At 37.5% G+C, this 15,373-nt stretch overlaps 1 protein-coding gene across 1 annotated transcript in view; it reads right to left on the reverse strand.

The window, feature by feature from the left end:
* The window catches only part of LOC121326388 (zinc finger SWIM domain-containing protein 5-like), a 55,482-nt gene extending 40,591 nt beyond the window's left edge, over positions 1-14,891 (reverse strand). The window contains exon 1 of the mRNA XM_041269645.1: positions 14,336-14,891. Coding sequence (XP_041125579.1) covers positions 14,336-14,828 — 493 coding nt within the window. The 5' untranslated portion in view covers positions 14,829-14,891. The remainder of the gene's footprint in view (positions 1-14,335) is intronic.
* Positions 14,892-15,373: the final 482 nt, after the last annotated feature.

The raw sequence follows: 15,373 nt of genomic DNA on the forward strand, positions 1-15,373 counted from the left end.
ACAATTAAAATGTGCTTCTGTAGATACAGCAGGCTTAAATGGAAAACTATTTAATATGCAGTACATAACTGTACACCTTTATCACCATCACCTGTAACCTAGAATCCTTCAAGACATTTTGTAATAATCTACCAGCTGTAGAACAGCCACAAAATTCCAGCAGGCACCCGGGCTCTAGTTAACTCATACTTCATACAGTATCTCTGCTCAATTTGTATGCATTTATTTTTTTGCTCCTACAGCAGTTTCTTCAAATGCTGCTAGAAACAAGATTTTGTAAACCCTCCAAGATTCTGCTTTGCTAACTGGGGCATTTCAAGTGAATTCTCTAGACAACTGCAGTATTTGCCACAAAATTTCAGGGGTGGGGGTAAACAAAAAAACCCTTTAATCCTTTATTTACCCCTGTTGCGACTAATGCATGTCATGCAAAATTCAATTATTTCCCCAAGAAGATTATCAGATTGAAGCAGTGTTCCAATTGAACAGAAAATACTGGGAACTTCCCTCACCTCTCCCCATCATCTTTTAAAACACAAACCACGTATGACAGTGCAGATCTGGGCTCAGTGAATCGGAGCTCCCCGAAACACATATCTGGGTCAGCACGGCCAGAACTCCCCTCCCCTGATGCCACTATGCATTCCGATTGCCCATTGCCAGCGCTCATTAAGGGAGGTGGGGGACAATGAGTTGATTGCATCATGTTTAAATCAGAAACAGACAGCTGATCCGCCGAGGAAAAATCCTAGGAGTTCAGTGACCTAAAACAAAGCTGAAGACAAAAGAGGCGCTATGGCAATGCACGGTCAGACTGTTGCTAACTGTCTGCCTCTAATCCCACCACCTACTGTAGCACTACTGGCGGCAGTACTGTGCAGAAGGTTGATTCGATTTCACAAAGAATCCAAAAAATTCAAAATACGACTATGCCACAGTCACATTTTGAGGAAACCCTCCATGTTTGTTCAATCATTAGAACAGTCCATGCCATGCTTCCGACAGACTGAACATCCAAAACAAGTTCGGCAGCAATAAGATTGAATAAAATTAAAAAATAAATAAAAAAGCAAAATGAAGTTCACCAGCAATGGTCCTTCTGTACATATTTTTACTTTGTTTTTGTGAACACATACTGTATTATTTAAATTCAACTGGTGACTGAAATCAATTTATGCAATTATCTACTTCACTCAATATTGCTGCCAAATGGTCACCTTTTAGCAATGCTGAACACTAGAAATGGAACTTCCTTCACCTCTCCGTGCCACTATCATTCATTTAATATGCTTTGTTATTTTTTCCCTAAAAGTCAGATCAATTTAAGTGGATCCTTGCTACAATTTGTATGTAGACTTTTTTTTTTTTTTTTTTAAACGTATTTCAAACTCAAATGTCATTTGCCCTAAAAAGTCTTGATAACTTCAATTAAAAAAAAAAACTTTTACAATCCTCCAAATCCGATGCAGATACAGACTCCAGTTCACAAGGGTACCTGAACATCAGCAGCAGCAACGGTTCCAATATTAATTAACATTCTTTTTTCTTTAAATCAAATCAAATGAAGTCTTTGGACCCCGAGCCCCGAAGTAACACACTAGGTAAAGGGCTAATTGAACACCGTCTGCAGCTATTTAAATATTCATTACGAGGCAGGCCTCTACCAGCTGCGTGCCTAACAGAAAGCAGAATGCACCCAGATACACCAAGCCTGGCCTTTGACTACAGGATTCCTTATAAGAATCATTCTACTCATACAGTACAACATTCTGGTTAAGAGGGGAAAAAGGGCCATCAAATTGTATGACAATTTTAAAGACATGGCTGCAAATTTAAGATTGATAATTTACAAATGTGTCATTGCTTTGTGTTTCGCTTGTAATTGTGTATCATACATGCAGAAAAACAATAAAAGGACAAATTGCAAGTCCAGGACACCAGACAGAACATATTGTAATGATCCTGTAGAAAGGATTCCGTCATTGAGTTCATTAATAACAACGGCTGCCCAGCCCCTCTGGTTATAGTGGCTGGTCCCATACCCGGAGTGCCAGGTGACACTGACACCAGGGGTGTTAAAAATCAGGCCCAAACATGAACCCTCCACACTGTATTTCTAGAAATATTGTAAGGACTGTTTGGTCAATTGTTTGCCAACTGCTTTACTGCGCTTGCCTAAATAAAATGGGAGTTTTAAAATTGTGAGTTTTCCTACAGCTAGTCAGGGTCATTTAGGAAAAAAAAAAAAAAAAAATCACCGTACCAAACCAATGTTTATGAAAATAAAACTAAAAACAGCAGGTTGATTTCTGAAATTTGTAGGGATATTTATAAATCACTGAGTGTACTATAGTTAATTCAATCTTATTCCCCCAAGATTTCCTAAACAATAGCAATCTATCTTACACAGATAAGAAAGCCCTCATGTATATAGTTTCTGCAGAAGTCTGCATTAATAGCAGTCTAAAACAGTCTTTAAAAAAATACAATAGCCAGTATATTATCTGTTTGGTTGCAATGAAATAATCCAATTACATAATTATCAGGAGATCTAATCTTAAATAAATAAATAAATATTCAAATGACTGAAATCACCTGCCTTGAATATATGTTCTATGTGACTAGAATAAAATGTGACAAAATATATACCCAATCTCCAGAAAGTAAACGAGTACACCAGGACATAGGAACCTAGAAAAATAAACATATTCTACGTGCAGAATGGCAGTGGCCTTTCTGCACGTGTGTTGCTCTACAGTATAGGAAACTGCAGCATTTGAATTTTTGTTTAACCAAACACAACCCTGTCAAACTAATATGATCTGATCTCACATCCAGCTGATCACCCTCCCTCCCCCATTTGATTTGGCCTTTTTGTTTCGTTTCCCTGGGCTTTCTTGTGCATTTGTTAAGCAATCTCAAATCAAATGAGGCATATTAGTCCCGTCTGGAGAACCCCCACAATTAGACTCTACTAACTGTCTCCATAGCTGCAGCTCCAAATCTAGTTTTTGCCCAAAATGTCCAGTTATGGAAGCCAAGCCATGTTACAATGGACCCGTCTTACAGTTTCCTTTCGACATACTTGTGTGCCTCTTAACATTTCTCTAAGATGTAACTTCGTCAATAAACTTCTCCACGCATCATCATCGTCATCATCGAATCCCCTTGGTCAAATTAAACATCTGTGCAAGATTTCTACAACACAGTTAGTGTCTAGCTTCAGTCCAGCTGAACAGCTGTGTGGAGCTAGAACCAATGTCCACCTGCCTAGCAGCACACTGCTGAACATCTTGGCTCCTGATGTCTAGGGGCGAGGCTACAGGACTGGATGGTCACCTCGCTCTCTTTGCTGTAGTACAACCTTCAACTTCCTTGAGCCTCACAGTCAAACCTATTCTAGCTGTAAAATGAATAAAAGCATAAACCCACAGATGCTACAGATTGCTTTTACAGTCAACCCCAGTAATGCCAACTCACAATAAAGACTATTAGACATATAGAAATTAGAAGCTGTTCTAAAAATGTGTTAAAAGCTTTACTTCACCCTCAGCTAGAACTGTGAGCTGCAAGAACAGGTTGCTGCCAGTACATCACACAACCTACAATTAGACCCGAGCTAAGTTTCTACGATAACCAAATCGAACTTGCCACTTAATCTGCCCCAAAGCAAACTTTGACTCTACTTAGGGTTTCCACCTCTGATTTACAAATAACCGGGACACTAGAGTCATTTCGTACAAAAAAAAAAAAACACACACTTTCTTGATAACATTTAATGTCTCAGGAAGTCTTACAGATTTCCCAGAACAGCTGCCTCCAAAAAAAGACAATCCAGGCAAAACCAGAACAGGTGGCAACCCTAACTCTACTGCACACGTGCAAGGCAACGTTCGGGCAAGAAAACACAGTGGACAGATTAAATCATTCAAAAACTGCTAAATTACAGTACTGTGCCTGCTGCAAGGCATAGCTTTGGAAGGAACTGGAATCCGTGCCCATCTTTAAGAAATAATCCAAGTTTACTGTAGGTTCCTGTGGCATGAGGGTAAACTGTTTCATCTGTCAACAAAGAAGGACATACCTGGATTTTCTACTTAAAGCCAATGTCTTTGTTGATTATCATTCTGATTTTAAAAGGATTCAAAAACTAAACAATCCGGGATCATACTGGGGCAAGTAAAATGCTTTGCAACACCATATTTTATACTGACTGATGAACCTCATAATTGTTTAAATTTTAAAAGTGAATGGCTGATACGCATAAATGTAGCCAAAAGTATCACGTCCATACCCACTAAATGGTAAACTCAATATGCACCGAAAGTACAGTAAGCAATGCATTCTCTATGTCCAACGTGGCCCTTTGTATCAAGATACATTGGTTTCTAGCTACTGCAGTGTACACCATAATTACTAATGCATACTTATTAATATGTACATAACTTGGGTGTGCAGGTGCAGGAGGCTTGCAGATCAATACTATTTTATTGTTTCTTGGTTCTGGACAGACAGCCATGTCAAAATGGTTACAAGTTAAGTGAGTAAAGATGGATAGGACCACCACATACAAAACATTTAATGCTACACAGCAATTCTTTTGGAATGAAAAAAGGGGCTATTCATCTGATCATACTGATGTGCAATTACTTCAACGTTATCCCCACTGGATGCAGAGAGCCCGGTGCATTTAGCAGCTCATCTCACCAGTGTCAGGGTACAAAACAAAACGGACAGATGATCAAGCATTACTGCGGCCGTTTCTATTCCAGATGCAAACCCATCAATTATAACATAGCAGCACAGATTGGTAATCAAAAAAGAATTTGCTTCCTGCTGTGACATAATATCTCACAAGACATCAAGCCGTCCTATTGTGGCCAAGCATGTCGGCTGCCCTGAAGCAGTACCTTCATTCACCAAGGCCAGGTGTTAAACGGTCTTCGTAAAATTAAAAGGAAACAAAATCGAAAAAAAAATTTTTAAAAATGAATTGCAAGCCATTTTAAAGCAATTACTAAAAATAATTTCCACAAAGCACTACCCCGTGGTCACCACACCTCTCACTTCAACTACAGCAACAAAGAAATAACAACAACGAGGCTTTATTCTTTAGCAACAGGAGGAGAACGAACCAAACAACCACAAGCCATTGAGTGGCTTGTTTTGTAAAGCCATTGGAAGTTGATTGTTAGGCCTTCAACAGTACAAGTTGCAACTTGGTTAAAGTTAATCCAAGGAAACTGAACAGTTTAACAGATGCACTCCTTGAACAGCCATCCGCTCAATGGACAGTCGTGGAAATTCTCAAAGGCTGTACTAGATTGGGACTTCTAAGATAGAAAGGGTTAATTATGGGCACCGAGGTGGAATCTGCATCTAGTTAATGCTAAACGTCAACAGAACAGGTCATATTGTATGTGTTCATGCAATCATCTCACTGTCTGGAGACTACGGGTAATTGAATGAGTTATTCAAGGATTAGGCTAAATCTTAACCTTGCACTATAATATTTTAATTGATAAAAACAAAACATTCAGCTAATCTCCTTCTATAAAGTCACGTGGCTTGATCTACACATTGCAATTTCAGCTAGCTATCCAGCACCCAGTAATTAGCAACCAATAATTCTACTAAGCAAGGCTACTAAATTCTAGTTTCCAAGAAAAAAAAAAACAACTTAGCTTTCCTAGAAAATTTACAAATACATCACAGCAACTATTTCATTTTTTTCCAGCATTAATTATAGTTGAGTGTCATTCACTTTGCTTGTTAAGCCAGGTCAATGGGAATCAAAAAGTTATGGAATCTTAAATGAATATCCTGACCATTTTTAGATACAGTGCTATGGTTTCTAGAGCTACAACACACTGCAATCAGTGAGGGCACTTCTGAAAATAGTTTGAGTTCAGAGTTGATTGTGTTCAACACTTGAGGGTTGCCATTTCTATGTATATTCTATTATACATTGTGCATCCCACCAACCAAAACCAAAATAACTGAGCTAAAATCTTTAATACGTACTGTATTTGGAAACAACTGGCAAATTGTAGTACAGTTTTTAGATTTGATAAATTGGATGATGGTCCTCAGGATGAGTTCATGTTAGGAGAGTGATTTTAAGCAAGGACAGTGCTCCTGGACCTCTTCAAAGCCCAATATTTCACAGGTAAACAGTACTTCATGTATTATTTCTACCTGAAGAAACAAACATTTCAATATAGTTAATAAAAAAAATTCTGTGTGCATGGTGCATGAAAAGCACTGGACTTCTATAAGACAATCAAAAGGATGCCTAGTGGAGGAAGTGGAGTCTTGGAAAATCCCAAAAGGAAAATTATTCACAGCACTTCACAAAACATTGATGGCTTTTAGGGAAGGAGATGGCACTGCACTGGCAAAATGAGAAATACAGGGTCAGACTAACAGAATCAATGGGGACAGGAACTAAAAAGCTGTCATATTTTCAAGCTTCTCGAAATCGGTTCACCTCACTAGACACAGACCATGCCTTTGTGGATACCTGGTGCAGTAAGACAGCAGTGGTTTCTCTGGAAATCTTTTGTTCTTTAGAGCAACAGGTACAGAAGCAGAGAGCTGAAAGGTCCCAGAATGCATCTGCAGACCTGCTCTTTTTATCCTCCCCAGCTTTAATGACCAGCTGACAGCCTTGCCAGGCCCCCGGTAGGGTACTTTCCAAAAACAAGAGAAAAATGCCATCACTAATAATGCACGAGGAGCAGAGACTTCTCTCCAGCATGCAATCCCTGAACACCAGCTCACAGATATTGCACATTTCTTTATCCTGCATCTAGGCCTTAATGGTCAGGTATCCATCATGCGCTACACTAGAATTTAATCTGACACCCACAACATTAGAATGGGTATGTGTACACAATTTATATAAATACAATTAACATTCAAATTGTTTGATAGAGGTGTAAAAACTCAAAAGGTCTTAAATATATTTCTTTCTCTTTTTTTTTTTTTTTTTTTTTCCCCAAAAACAAAATGGAAAAATGTGCCAACTAAAACTGCAAAACTCATCTCACTGGCCACTGCAGATATAATTAATAGTAGGTGGGCGCACTTAATTATGCAGCTCTGCAACTGGCTAAGGGAGCAGAGGCCAGAGACGCATTTGTTTCCTGTACTATCGCATCTGCTGTTAGAGCAATACTAACAACTACAGTGGCAGCTTCGAAACTTCGAAAAGTAACGCCTGGAATTATTTTGAGAAATTAAATGAGACCACTGAAAGCCTATCTGTGCATACCCGCAGACTGTTCTCAACAGCAGGACTTGTTAGATTGTGTTTTTGTCTTTCCCCTGAACATGTGTGGACAAGAATGTGAAGTATACAATACCAAACATGTTTTGTTTTTTTTGTTTTTTTGTGCTTTTGGGTTATGGTACACTTAACTCACACAACACTTAAAATAGAAAATTCGGCCAATTTTTGTCAATAAGCTTAGGTCATTTTGAAAAATACAGAAATTAATTTACTGATGACATATTGCAGGTCAAAATATGACTGTGTACTACCTTTCTGTTTATTTAATTTTGGTCAAAATTATTGTTTGTTAACCCATTTGCAAGCAATTATTTCTCATCTAATTATATAATACATTTCTATAGATGTGGATGCTGCTAATAAGAATTTATTTATTTTAATTAGAGCTTGACTATTCGAATATTCAACGTAGTGTTAATAAATACGACCTTCACAAACTCAATGGGCTCCTATGAGAATTCTATGTTGCAGTGATAGATGAAATTGTAGACGTATTAGTTCAGAGATGATAGACAAAGAGGAGGAGATGTGATACCTTTTATTGGACTAACTAAATAACTATTCACAAGCTTTCAAGACCTCAAAGGTCTCTTCTTCAGGTGAAAGTAGGAAAGAAAGTCAGACAGACAGCTCTATGCCAAAAAAACCCCCAAAAAACTGAGCTATGGACGCCAAAAAACATTATCTTGACTGATTCATAAAACAAATATGGACTGCAGACCTCTGCTCATAGTGGGAAACTAAAGGCCCCTTTGGAAACACTATAGTTACCTGCGGCTTCGGGCAGTATATACCACTGTTGATAACTACAGTTCTTACCTCGGGGGCCACAGTTTCCCACTGTACGCCTCCTCTCCAGTCCATATAATTAATATTTCTTGAACAACAACAAGTTTACTGCACTGTTTCACGTTTCTTTTTAAACAGCTGAAGGGCTTTTGCGTCCATTTTTTAAAAACCTTTTTTCATATGCCTTCAATTTTGTACACTGCAATTATATATTATATATGGTGTAATTAAATGAAAAAGGAAAATAAATTAAGTTTTGTTTGTTTTGTTTTTTAAATACAACACAGTTATTGCCTTTAAAAAAAGTGGAAGAAAACTCAAATGAGGTATTAAAATAAAAATATATGTGATACTTTACAAAGTCTCTAGATCCTCAGCAACACAAAATGTCTACAAAACCAGATGCAAGGAGTCTACGTGCAGTCAAGTGAGAAATGTTTTGGAACTAGAAGTACTGTGCAAACATTCACATAGGCCTACATTTAGTGTGCATGGGGGGGTGGGTGAGCAAACTTAACAAGTCATTTCCATTTATTAAAAGCGCTTACGGCTTTTATAAAAAGCCTACTTCAGATCTCAGCAAGATACAACACAGGCTTAATATCAAACACTAGGCAGCAGACTGGACTTTAGCCAACTAAACTGCTTCTCGATGCAGACTGGCCTCACTACATTCCAAAGGAATGTGTGATTTTAAATGGTTTGGAGACTGACCTTCTGGTTTTATGCAGCTCAGACAGACTTTGAATTGAATACCTTCAGGTCCAGTACTGTATTTTAGTTAGCCCGGGAAATATGCAGTTCACTAAACTTCACAGTAAACCTTTCAACTCTGCCCAAGGCTGGCCAGCCAGTGCAATCAAGTGACCAGCTCAATGTAAAAATAAATTTTGCTTCCTCATCTTCAGTTTAAATGCACTCTTGAGCAGACATGCACTTCAAATTAATGCATGGATATCACGATCCTGGAGTATGTGCTTCCGCACACTGTTGCCCTTTGCTGATGATGTTTTTCCCTCCGAGTTCCATGCCGACATCACCTTACACATTGCTCACCAAACATCAGCAAGTTGAGCTGTCTTGCTCACTGAAGCTCCTGCCAAGCGCTCCCCAACAATCACCCTTCTTTCAAAAGGCACTGAGGTCTCCTCTTGCAGCCATGCTAGCCATAATTATAGGCAACCAGGCCGGTCCAGCATTTTTATACATGACCCTAAGCATGCTGGGATGTTATTTGCTTAACAAATGATCACACCCTTGCTTTCAATATATTTGGTGTCCCTCATTTACACAGGTGGGTTTTTGTCCACTACCTATATATGTGTGTATAATATATCTCTATCTTTACATATCTAAATTTCTATATGAGACAAGGAACAGAGAAAACGGTAGTTCTGGGGAATACAGGACTACACCTCCCAGAAGGACACAGGCTGAAAAACGCTAATTTCATTGTTTTACTGTTTAATTACATTTAATTGTTGTAATGGTAATTAATCCCTGCACCTGGCTATCATTGTAAATTAGAGCCAGGTGCAGGGTATTTACAGAGAGCAGCCAGTATGTTCTAGGCTGCTGTAGTGTGAAGAGCCCGACTGTGTCGTTAAAGGAAAGAAAAGGTACCGTGTAAATCCTTTTTGGGCAACGTGCATTTGTGAATGTAAAGTGTGGTTTTGTTTTAAATCGGGAAGCAGAGTAGCTGCCCAATTTGGTAGGTTAAGGTTCCAGTGAGTTTAGTACTCCATATGGAGGTTTTGTTTCTTTTATTTCTGTGAAAATAAAAATAGCGCAACCGCGCTTTGAAAAATTAAGTGTTTTGTGTGTGGCTGGGTCATTAAAAAAAAAAAAAAAAAAAAAGTGCTGAAAAAGAACCCGAAGGACTAAAATCCTTTACAATATATGAGATGAACTCTGTATAGTAGTTAGAAAATGTACAACCTCCCATACTGCTCTAAAATACGTTCATCACATAACCCACATAGGCCCACGCATTGCAATCTGGACATGGGAACTGGGTTAATTTCTATTTAACATTTTCATAGTAAAGACATCATTATGACAGGGTTCTGACAGGCCAGAAACTACCACCCCTGCAATGTGTTCAAAGATCTGTGTATTTTTTTTTGGATTGGAATCAGAACAGATTTTTGTGACGTACTCAGTTTCGAACTGAAATACATTTTCAAATGTCAAATTACAATGACGGGGGGACGGGACGGGGGACACACGACAAAAAAAAAAAAAAACACACAAACAGTATCTCCCAGCTATTGATATGAAATATCACTACTCTGAGAATCAGCCCCAAAAATCAAAATCTGTGCATCTCCCTAAAATGCCCCCTTTTTCTGTAAACTCATGTAAGCAGGAGTTTAAGATGCTTGCTTTTTTTTTTTCCACTAGCCCTCAGGCTGCGTCTCAGAAATATGCACAAGAGGTCTAGTCTTCGTACTCCAACAAACAAAATGTGGCACTTTAAAAAATGTTTCAAAACTAGCTCTCTCTGACTGTTGCGGTTGTGACCAAGACATTTCTAAAGTTGGCTGCTTTTAGTCATTTTATATAACAGATTAAACATACTAAAACAGAACTGTTGAACATCATTGTACAGCCACACTTTCAGGAAATGATAGATTGCTTCATACTTTCTATATCTATTTTACAGCCCTTAAAAACAAACCTACTCGAATTAAACCAGCATTTCAGTTGTAAAATTAATAATCAAAGTTAAAAGAAAACTTCAAAGTAGCTTGTAAAAACATGCTCCAATGCAATAAAATCCTCATGTTTATTTTTTTTGCAAAAAAATGTACTTTCAGATTACTTTGTGTGATAAATAGCAGATTATTCATGTTTTGTAACTGAAGAACAGGTTCAAATTCTGCCTTGCATATGCTGCCTCTACCAACACTTCGAAACACACTGTGAGGCTCCACTGGTATTTGAAGGGCTGCCCAAAAGACAACTAAAATAAGAAGTACAATTAATAGTCTGTCTGTAACTGCCTGCATGTCATTCTGTACATGTTGTGGTAAAGTCAAGTTCACAGTTTAAATAATATTCTTATTTTTACTATTCAAATCTAGCTACAGCACCAGAGTTTCAACTACTTCTGATATTATATATAATCGAATTCCTGCTGTTCCCATATATTTTTTTTTTTTTTTTTAATTATTTGAAGACTGAGATACACAATGTCAAAGCAGCAAGAGTACTGACCTAATCTTCCTTGGTTAAACTCCACATGAAGCATCACTTCCCCATCTTAGAGGGCCTCTCGGGAAAGAGAAACAAAATGCTAAATTGCCATCCTGTTCAAAATATATTCAAATAAACCAAAGCCAGGAAGACAGACAGAAAAGCAACAAGACAAAACGCTAAATTAGAAAAATGCAATTAAAAAAGAAAACAAACCCCCACATCCAATCTGGTTTTTGAAACCTGCCTAACGTTATCAGAAACTAAAGATATAGTTTTCTCCTTTTTGACCATTAGAATGGATGAGATGAAGGGGATCAGGTTTGTCCTTTTTTTTTTTTAAATCCCCCTTTGGTGTGACAACACACAGAGAGTGCTATGTTCCCCACTCATCTTTCTTCAGTCTGGTACCCATTCTACACAATTATTAAGGGTTTACCCACAGCAAACTCTTCACACATGCAATCTTGGGAGGCAAATTTTATTTCCATTGGCTGGCTATTAAACAAACACTACTATATTCTTCTTTGTTAGCTAAAATACAATAGTCTGCAAATAACACATTTTATAATGGATTGCATTCATTGATTTAACATACAGTGATTCTTTACAATCATACCTGCAATCCATGTAACAATGCATAAGGAGGACCCTTCACATTGCTGTTCAAGCCACACTTGGGCACAGTGTTGTAACTGGGTAGCAGAAATAGTCCTGCCTTCTCCAAAACCGTTTGTAATCCAAACGTAACAGTAAAATACAACTGAAATTAACACTAATACAATATAATGCAAAAAAAAAAAAAAAAAAAAAAAAAAGTAAAATATACAAAATCTGCCGTAATTGATAACTACTGAATTATACGCAGAGGTACCCGAGAGACGAGACATTCATTTTCTAGGGTCCTTATGTGAATAAACCCTCACGATGTCCTCTCAATAGAGACGTGTCCTTATTGTAAAGAGCTACCAGTAACTTATTTTAAACATTAACAAAATGATCTGCAAACCACTCTCTTTATTCAGCAGTTCCTGCATGGTGGGGTTCAGCAGGATACACAGAAGGAAAGTCAGTGAAGCACTACCCAGTGAGTTAATACTCACCAACCCCCACCATCTGTACTTCATTTTACACTGTGACCTTAAATAAGCACTTTAATAAATTAATAATTTCCCAGGAAGGGGGTTGGATGGAGAGTCACATTTGGAGTTTAACACACTTTAACGCCCAATGTCTTTGGTTCAATCAATAACTTATTCAAGTAAATAACAAACTATACTTTAACATTAAATTATTAACATTTATGTATTTATATAATATAATAATCAAAACAAACCTATATATATATATATATATATATATATATATATATATATATATATATATATATATATATATATATATATATATATATATATATATATATATATATATATATATATATATATATATATATATATATATATATATATATATATATATATATATATATAAATAAAATAAATACACACATAGTTCTTCAAGTATACTTAAGTAAAGTGAGATATTTTTTCAATGTGCAGTATTTACACATTTATTCCAAAAGCAACATTTGTTTAATATATTTGTTGACATTAGCATCCAGTACATGTAATTTTCCATAAGAGTGACATACGTTTTAAATGTATCCCCAGTTTACTTCATTATAGCCACTAAAACAGTTTAACAAATTTTTTACAAATGCTGCTTTTAAATTCAATACAGGAGCTCTTTGTTGGTACCAAATGAACTTGAATGACATGATTATAGTTGAGGTTATGAGTATGAGCATTTTATAAAATAATTGAGTACTTAAAACTTGCAAACATACCAACCAAAAAAAGGCTTTGTTTATAATGCTTTAAACTACTTGAAATGGAGAAAGCAAGTGCTTTGCTAGGATTCACACTTGCATTACTGTATGATCTGTTCACTAAAAACCTTGACTAATCCAATATACCGCAAAAAGGAAAGGCACAGAAAAAAAAAAAAAAAATGCATACAAATACACATTCCTGGCGATGGCGCAAATTTTTTTTTTTTTGGACAAACATGTAACTACAACTTTACCAAATAGGTTTTCCACGCTACACGTTGTTCTAAACTGAACTTCTTTATTGTCCGTTGTTATTACATGCTTGTGCACATGCGGTACACGTAATGGCTATATTTACGGTATGTGAAGCCAGCAGCTATTTCACAAACATTTAGTCAAACTGCACTTCGTTTACTGGAAGTGCAAGTCTAATTTTTCACAGCGTTTGCCACAACCTGTCATTGTGCAACCTTAATGCGTTCCGTTTTTTAAAAGAAAAAAAGATCCTTAAAAAAAAGCACTCTGTTATTTGGTAAACAATCGCCTATCATATGAATGAATTAAAAAAAACTTAATTAAACCGAAACAAATCATGCTCGGTTACTGGCTTATGTTATGTAATGAATGTGCTACGTTTTCTGTATACACCGATGTACGATATTTAGTAAATAGACCTAAATATATCCAAGTCACAATAAAAAACAAATCTTTACATCACGATAAAATCCCAAATATTTTTTGTTACAAACGTGACCACAAATATAGGTATTTATATTATTCTTGGAGTCAGATCAATCGTGTTCAGATCACTTTTTTGACAAGATAAAAATTGGGTAAACAATGACACTATAACATTAAAAAAGTATATATCTATCACTTGTGACCGGATTTGACAGAACCGTTAATTACACTGCACATACAAAACGAAATTCATCCGCAGGTTTAATCAGCGAGTACTACACAATTTAATGAAAGTGAAATAGAACAAATGTCGAAAGTCAGTCGACTTTAATTTGACACCCAAAACCTAATTTAAAAAAAAATATCCACATAACACAGCCATAATTTCCGACTGGCTGATTTGGGGATTTAAATTTGCTTTCCGAAATACAACTTTGTTTTAATTTCTGAAAAGTTATTAGAAGAATAACTATAAACAAATCGGAATTCCAAAAACGAAAAAGACAAAATTAAAAAAGAATTTCGTTCTGTCAACGTACCGACTTGCAGGACATTCTCCACACAGCCGCTTTCCAAAAGCCGGATCCCCCGACGGAAAGGGAGCCCTTCTCCGGTGCCCCCAGCCGTGGCGTTTCCTCCAGTGGTGGTAACCCCTCCAGGGACAGTCCCAGATCCCACCGAAGCCCCTGATCCCGTCGCGCCGGCATCCTCCCCGGCCCCACGGCACTGAAATGATGAGTACATGCAGATCTCCCTCTCGTTCCTCGGGAAGGACCAGTAGACGATGCGGCGCTGGACGGGCTCCGGGATCCGCTCGAAGCGCTCCTCCACCCTCTCGAAGGCCCATTTCTCCGCGACGGCCTTAGCGGCGCAGTCCAGTAAAGACTCCGGGCTGTAATACCGTGAAATCGGAAAGCCCGATCCAGGACCGGGGCCGCGAGGAGCAGGACGCAGGCACGGCCGCTTACTAGCCGAAGGTAGCGACAGAGGAAGAGGCGGCTGAGGCAGTAGCTGTCTATGTCCCTCCGCCATGGCGACCAAATAAACACTGAGAGCAGATGCCTAGCCTGGGAATCGCAGAGCGCTGCTCATCACAAGGGGTGGGCCAGTGGGGGGGGGGGACGACGTTACGTCACCCGGAGATAGGAAAGCTAGCAACTAATTTAAAAAAAAATGTTCTGGGAACATTTTTAGGGCAAACAGCAAGTACAATTGCCACAAGTTTTTTTTTTTTTTTTTTTTTTTTTTTTTTAAATAAAAAAATAAAAAAAAACATAAATTCGTTTTTAAAAAATGGAATGGGATGTTCGTGTGTCACCAACTGCAAGTTACTACAATATAAAAAAATAAATCACAAATATAAATAAAATAAATCGGCAGCGCTGCAGTCTTTTACCAGAGAATGATTTTCTTACATTATATCAGACTTATATTGTAAATAAATGTATGCAACTGACAAAAGTTGGCGCTTCCACTGTGCAGTTCTGAAGTGCGTTCTCTGTTTGCGTTTACAGTGCCCTATACACTGTAATTTGCCTGACGTGCAGCTCATGTGTTGATTGTGTTATAGATTAAGC

The sequence above is a fragment of the Polyodon spathula genome, chromosome 14, assembly GCF_017654505.1.
Source record: "Polyodon spathula isolate WHYD16114869_AA chromosome 14, ASM1765450v1, whole genome shotgun sequence".
In the NCBI taxonomy this organism is placed as follows: Eukaryota; Metazoa; Chordata; class Actinopteri; order Acipenseriformes; family Polyodontidae; genus Polyodon; species Polyodon spathula.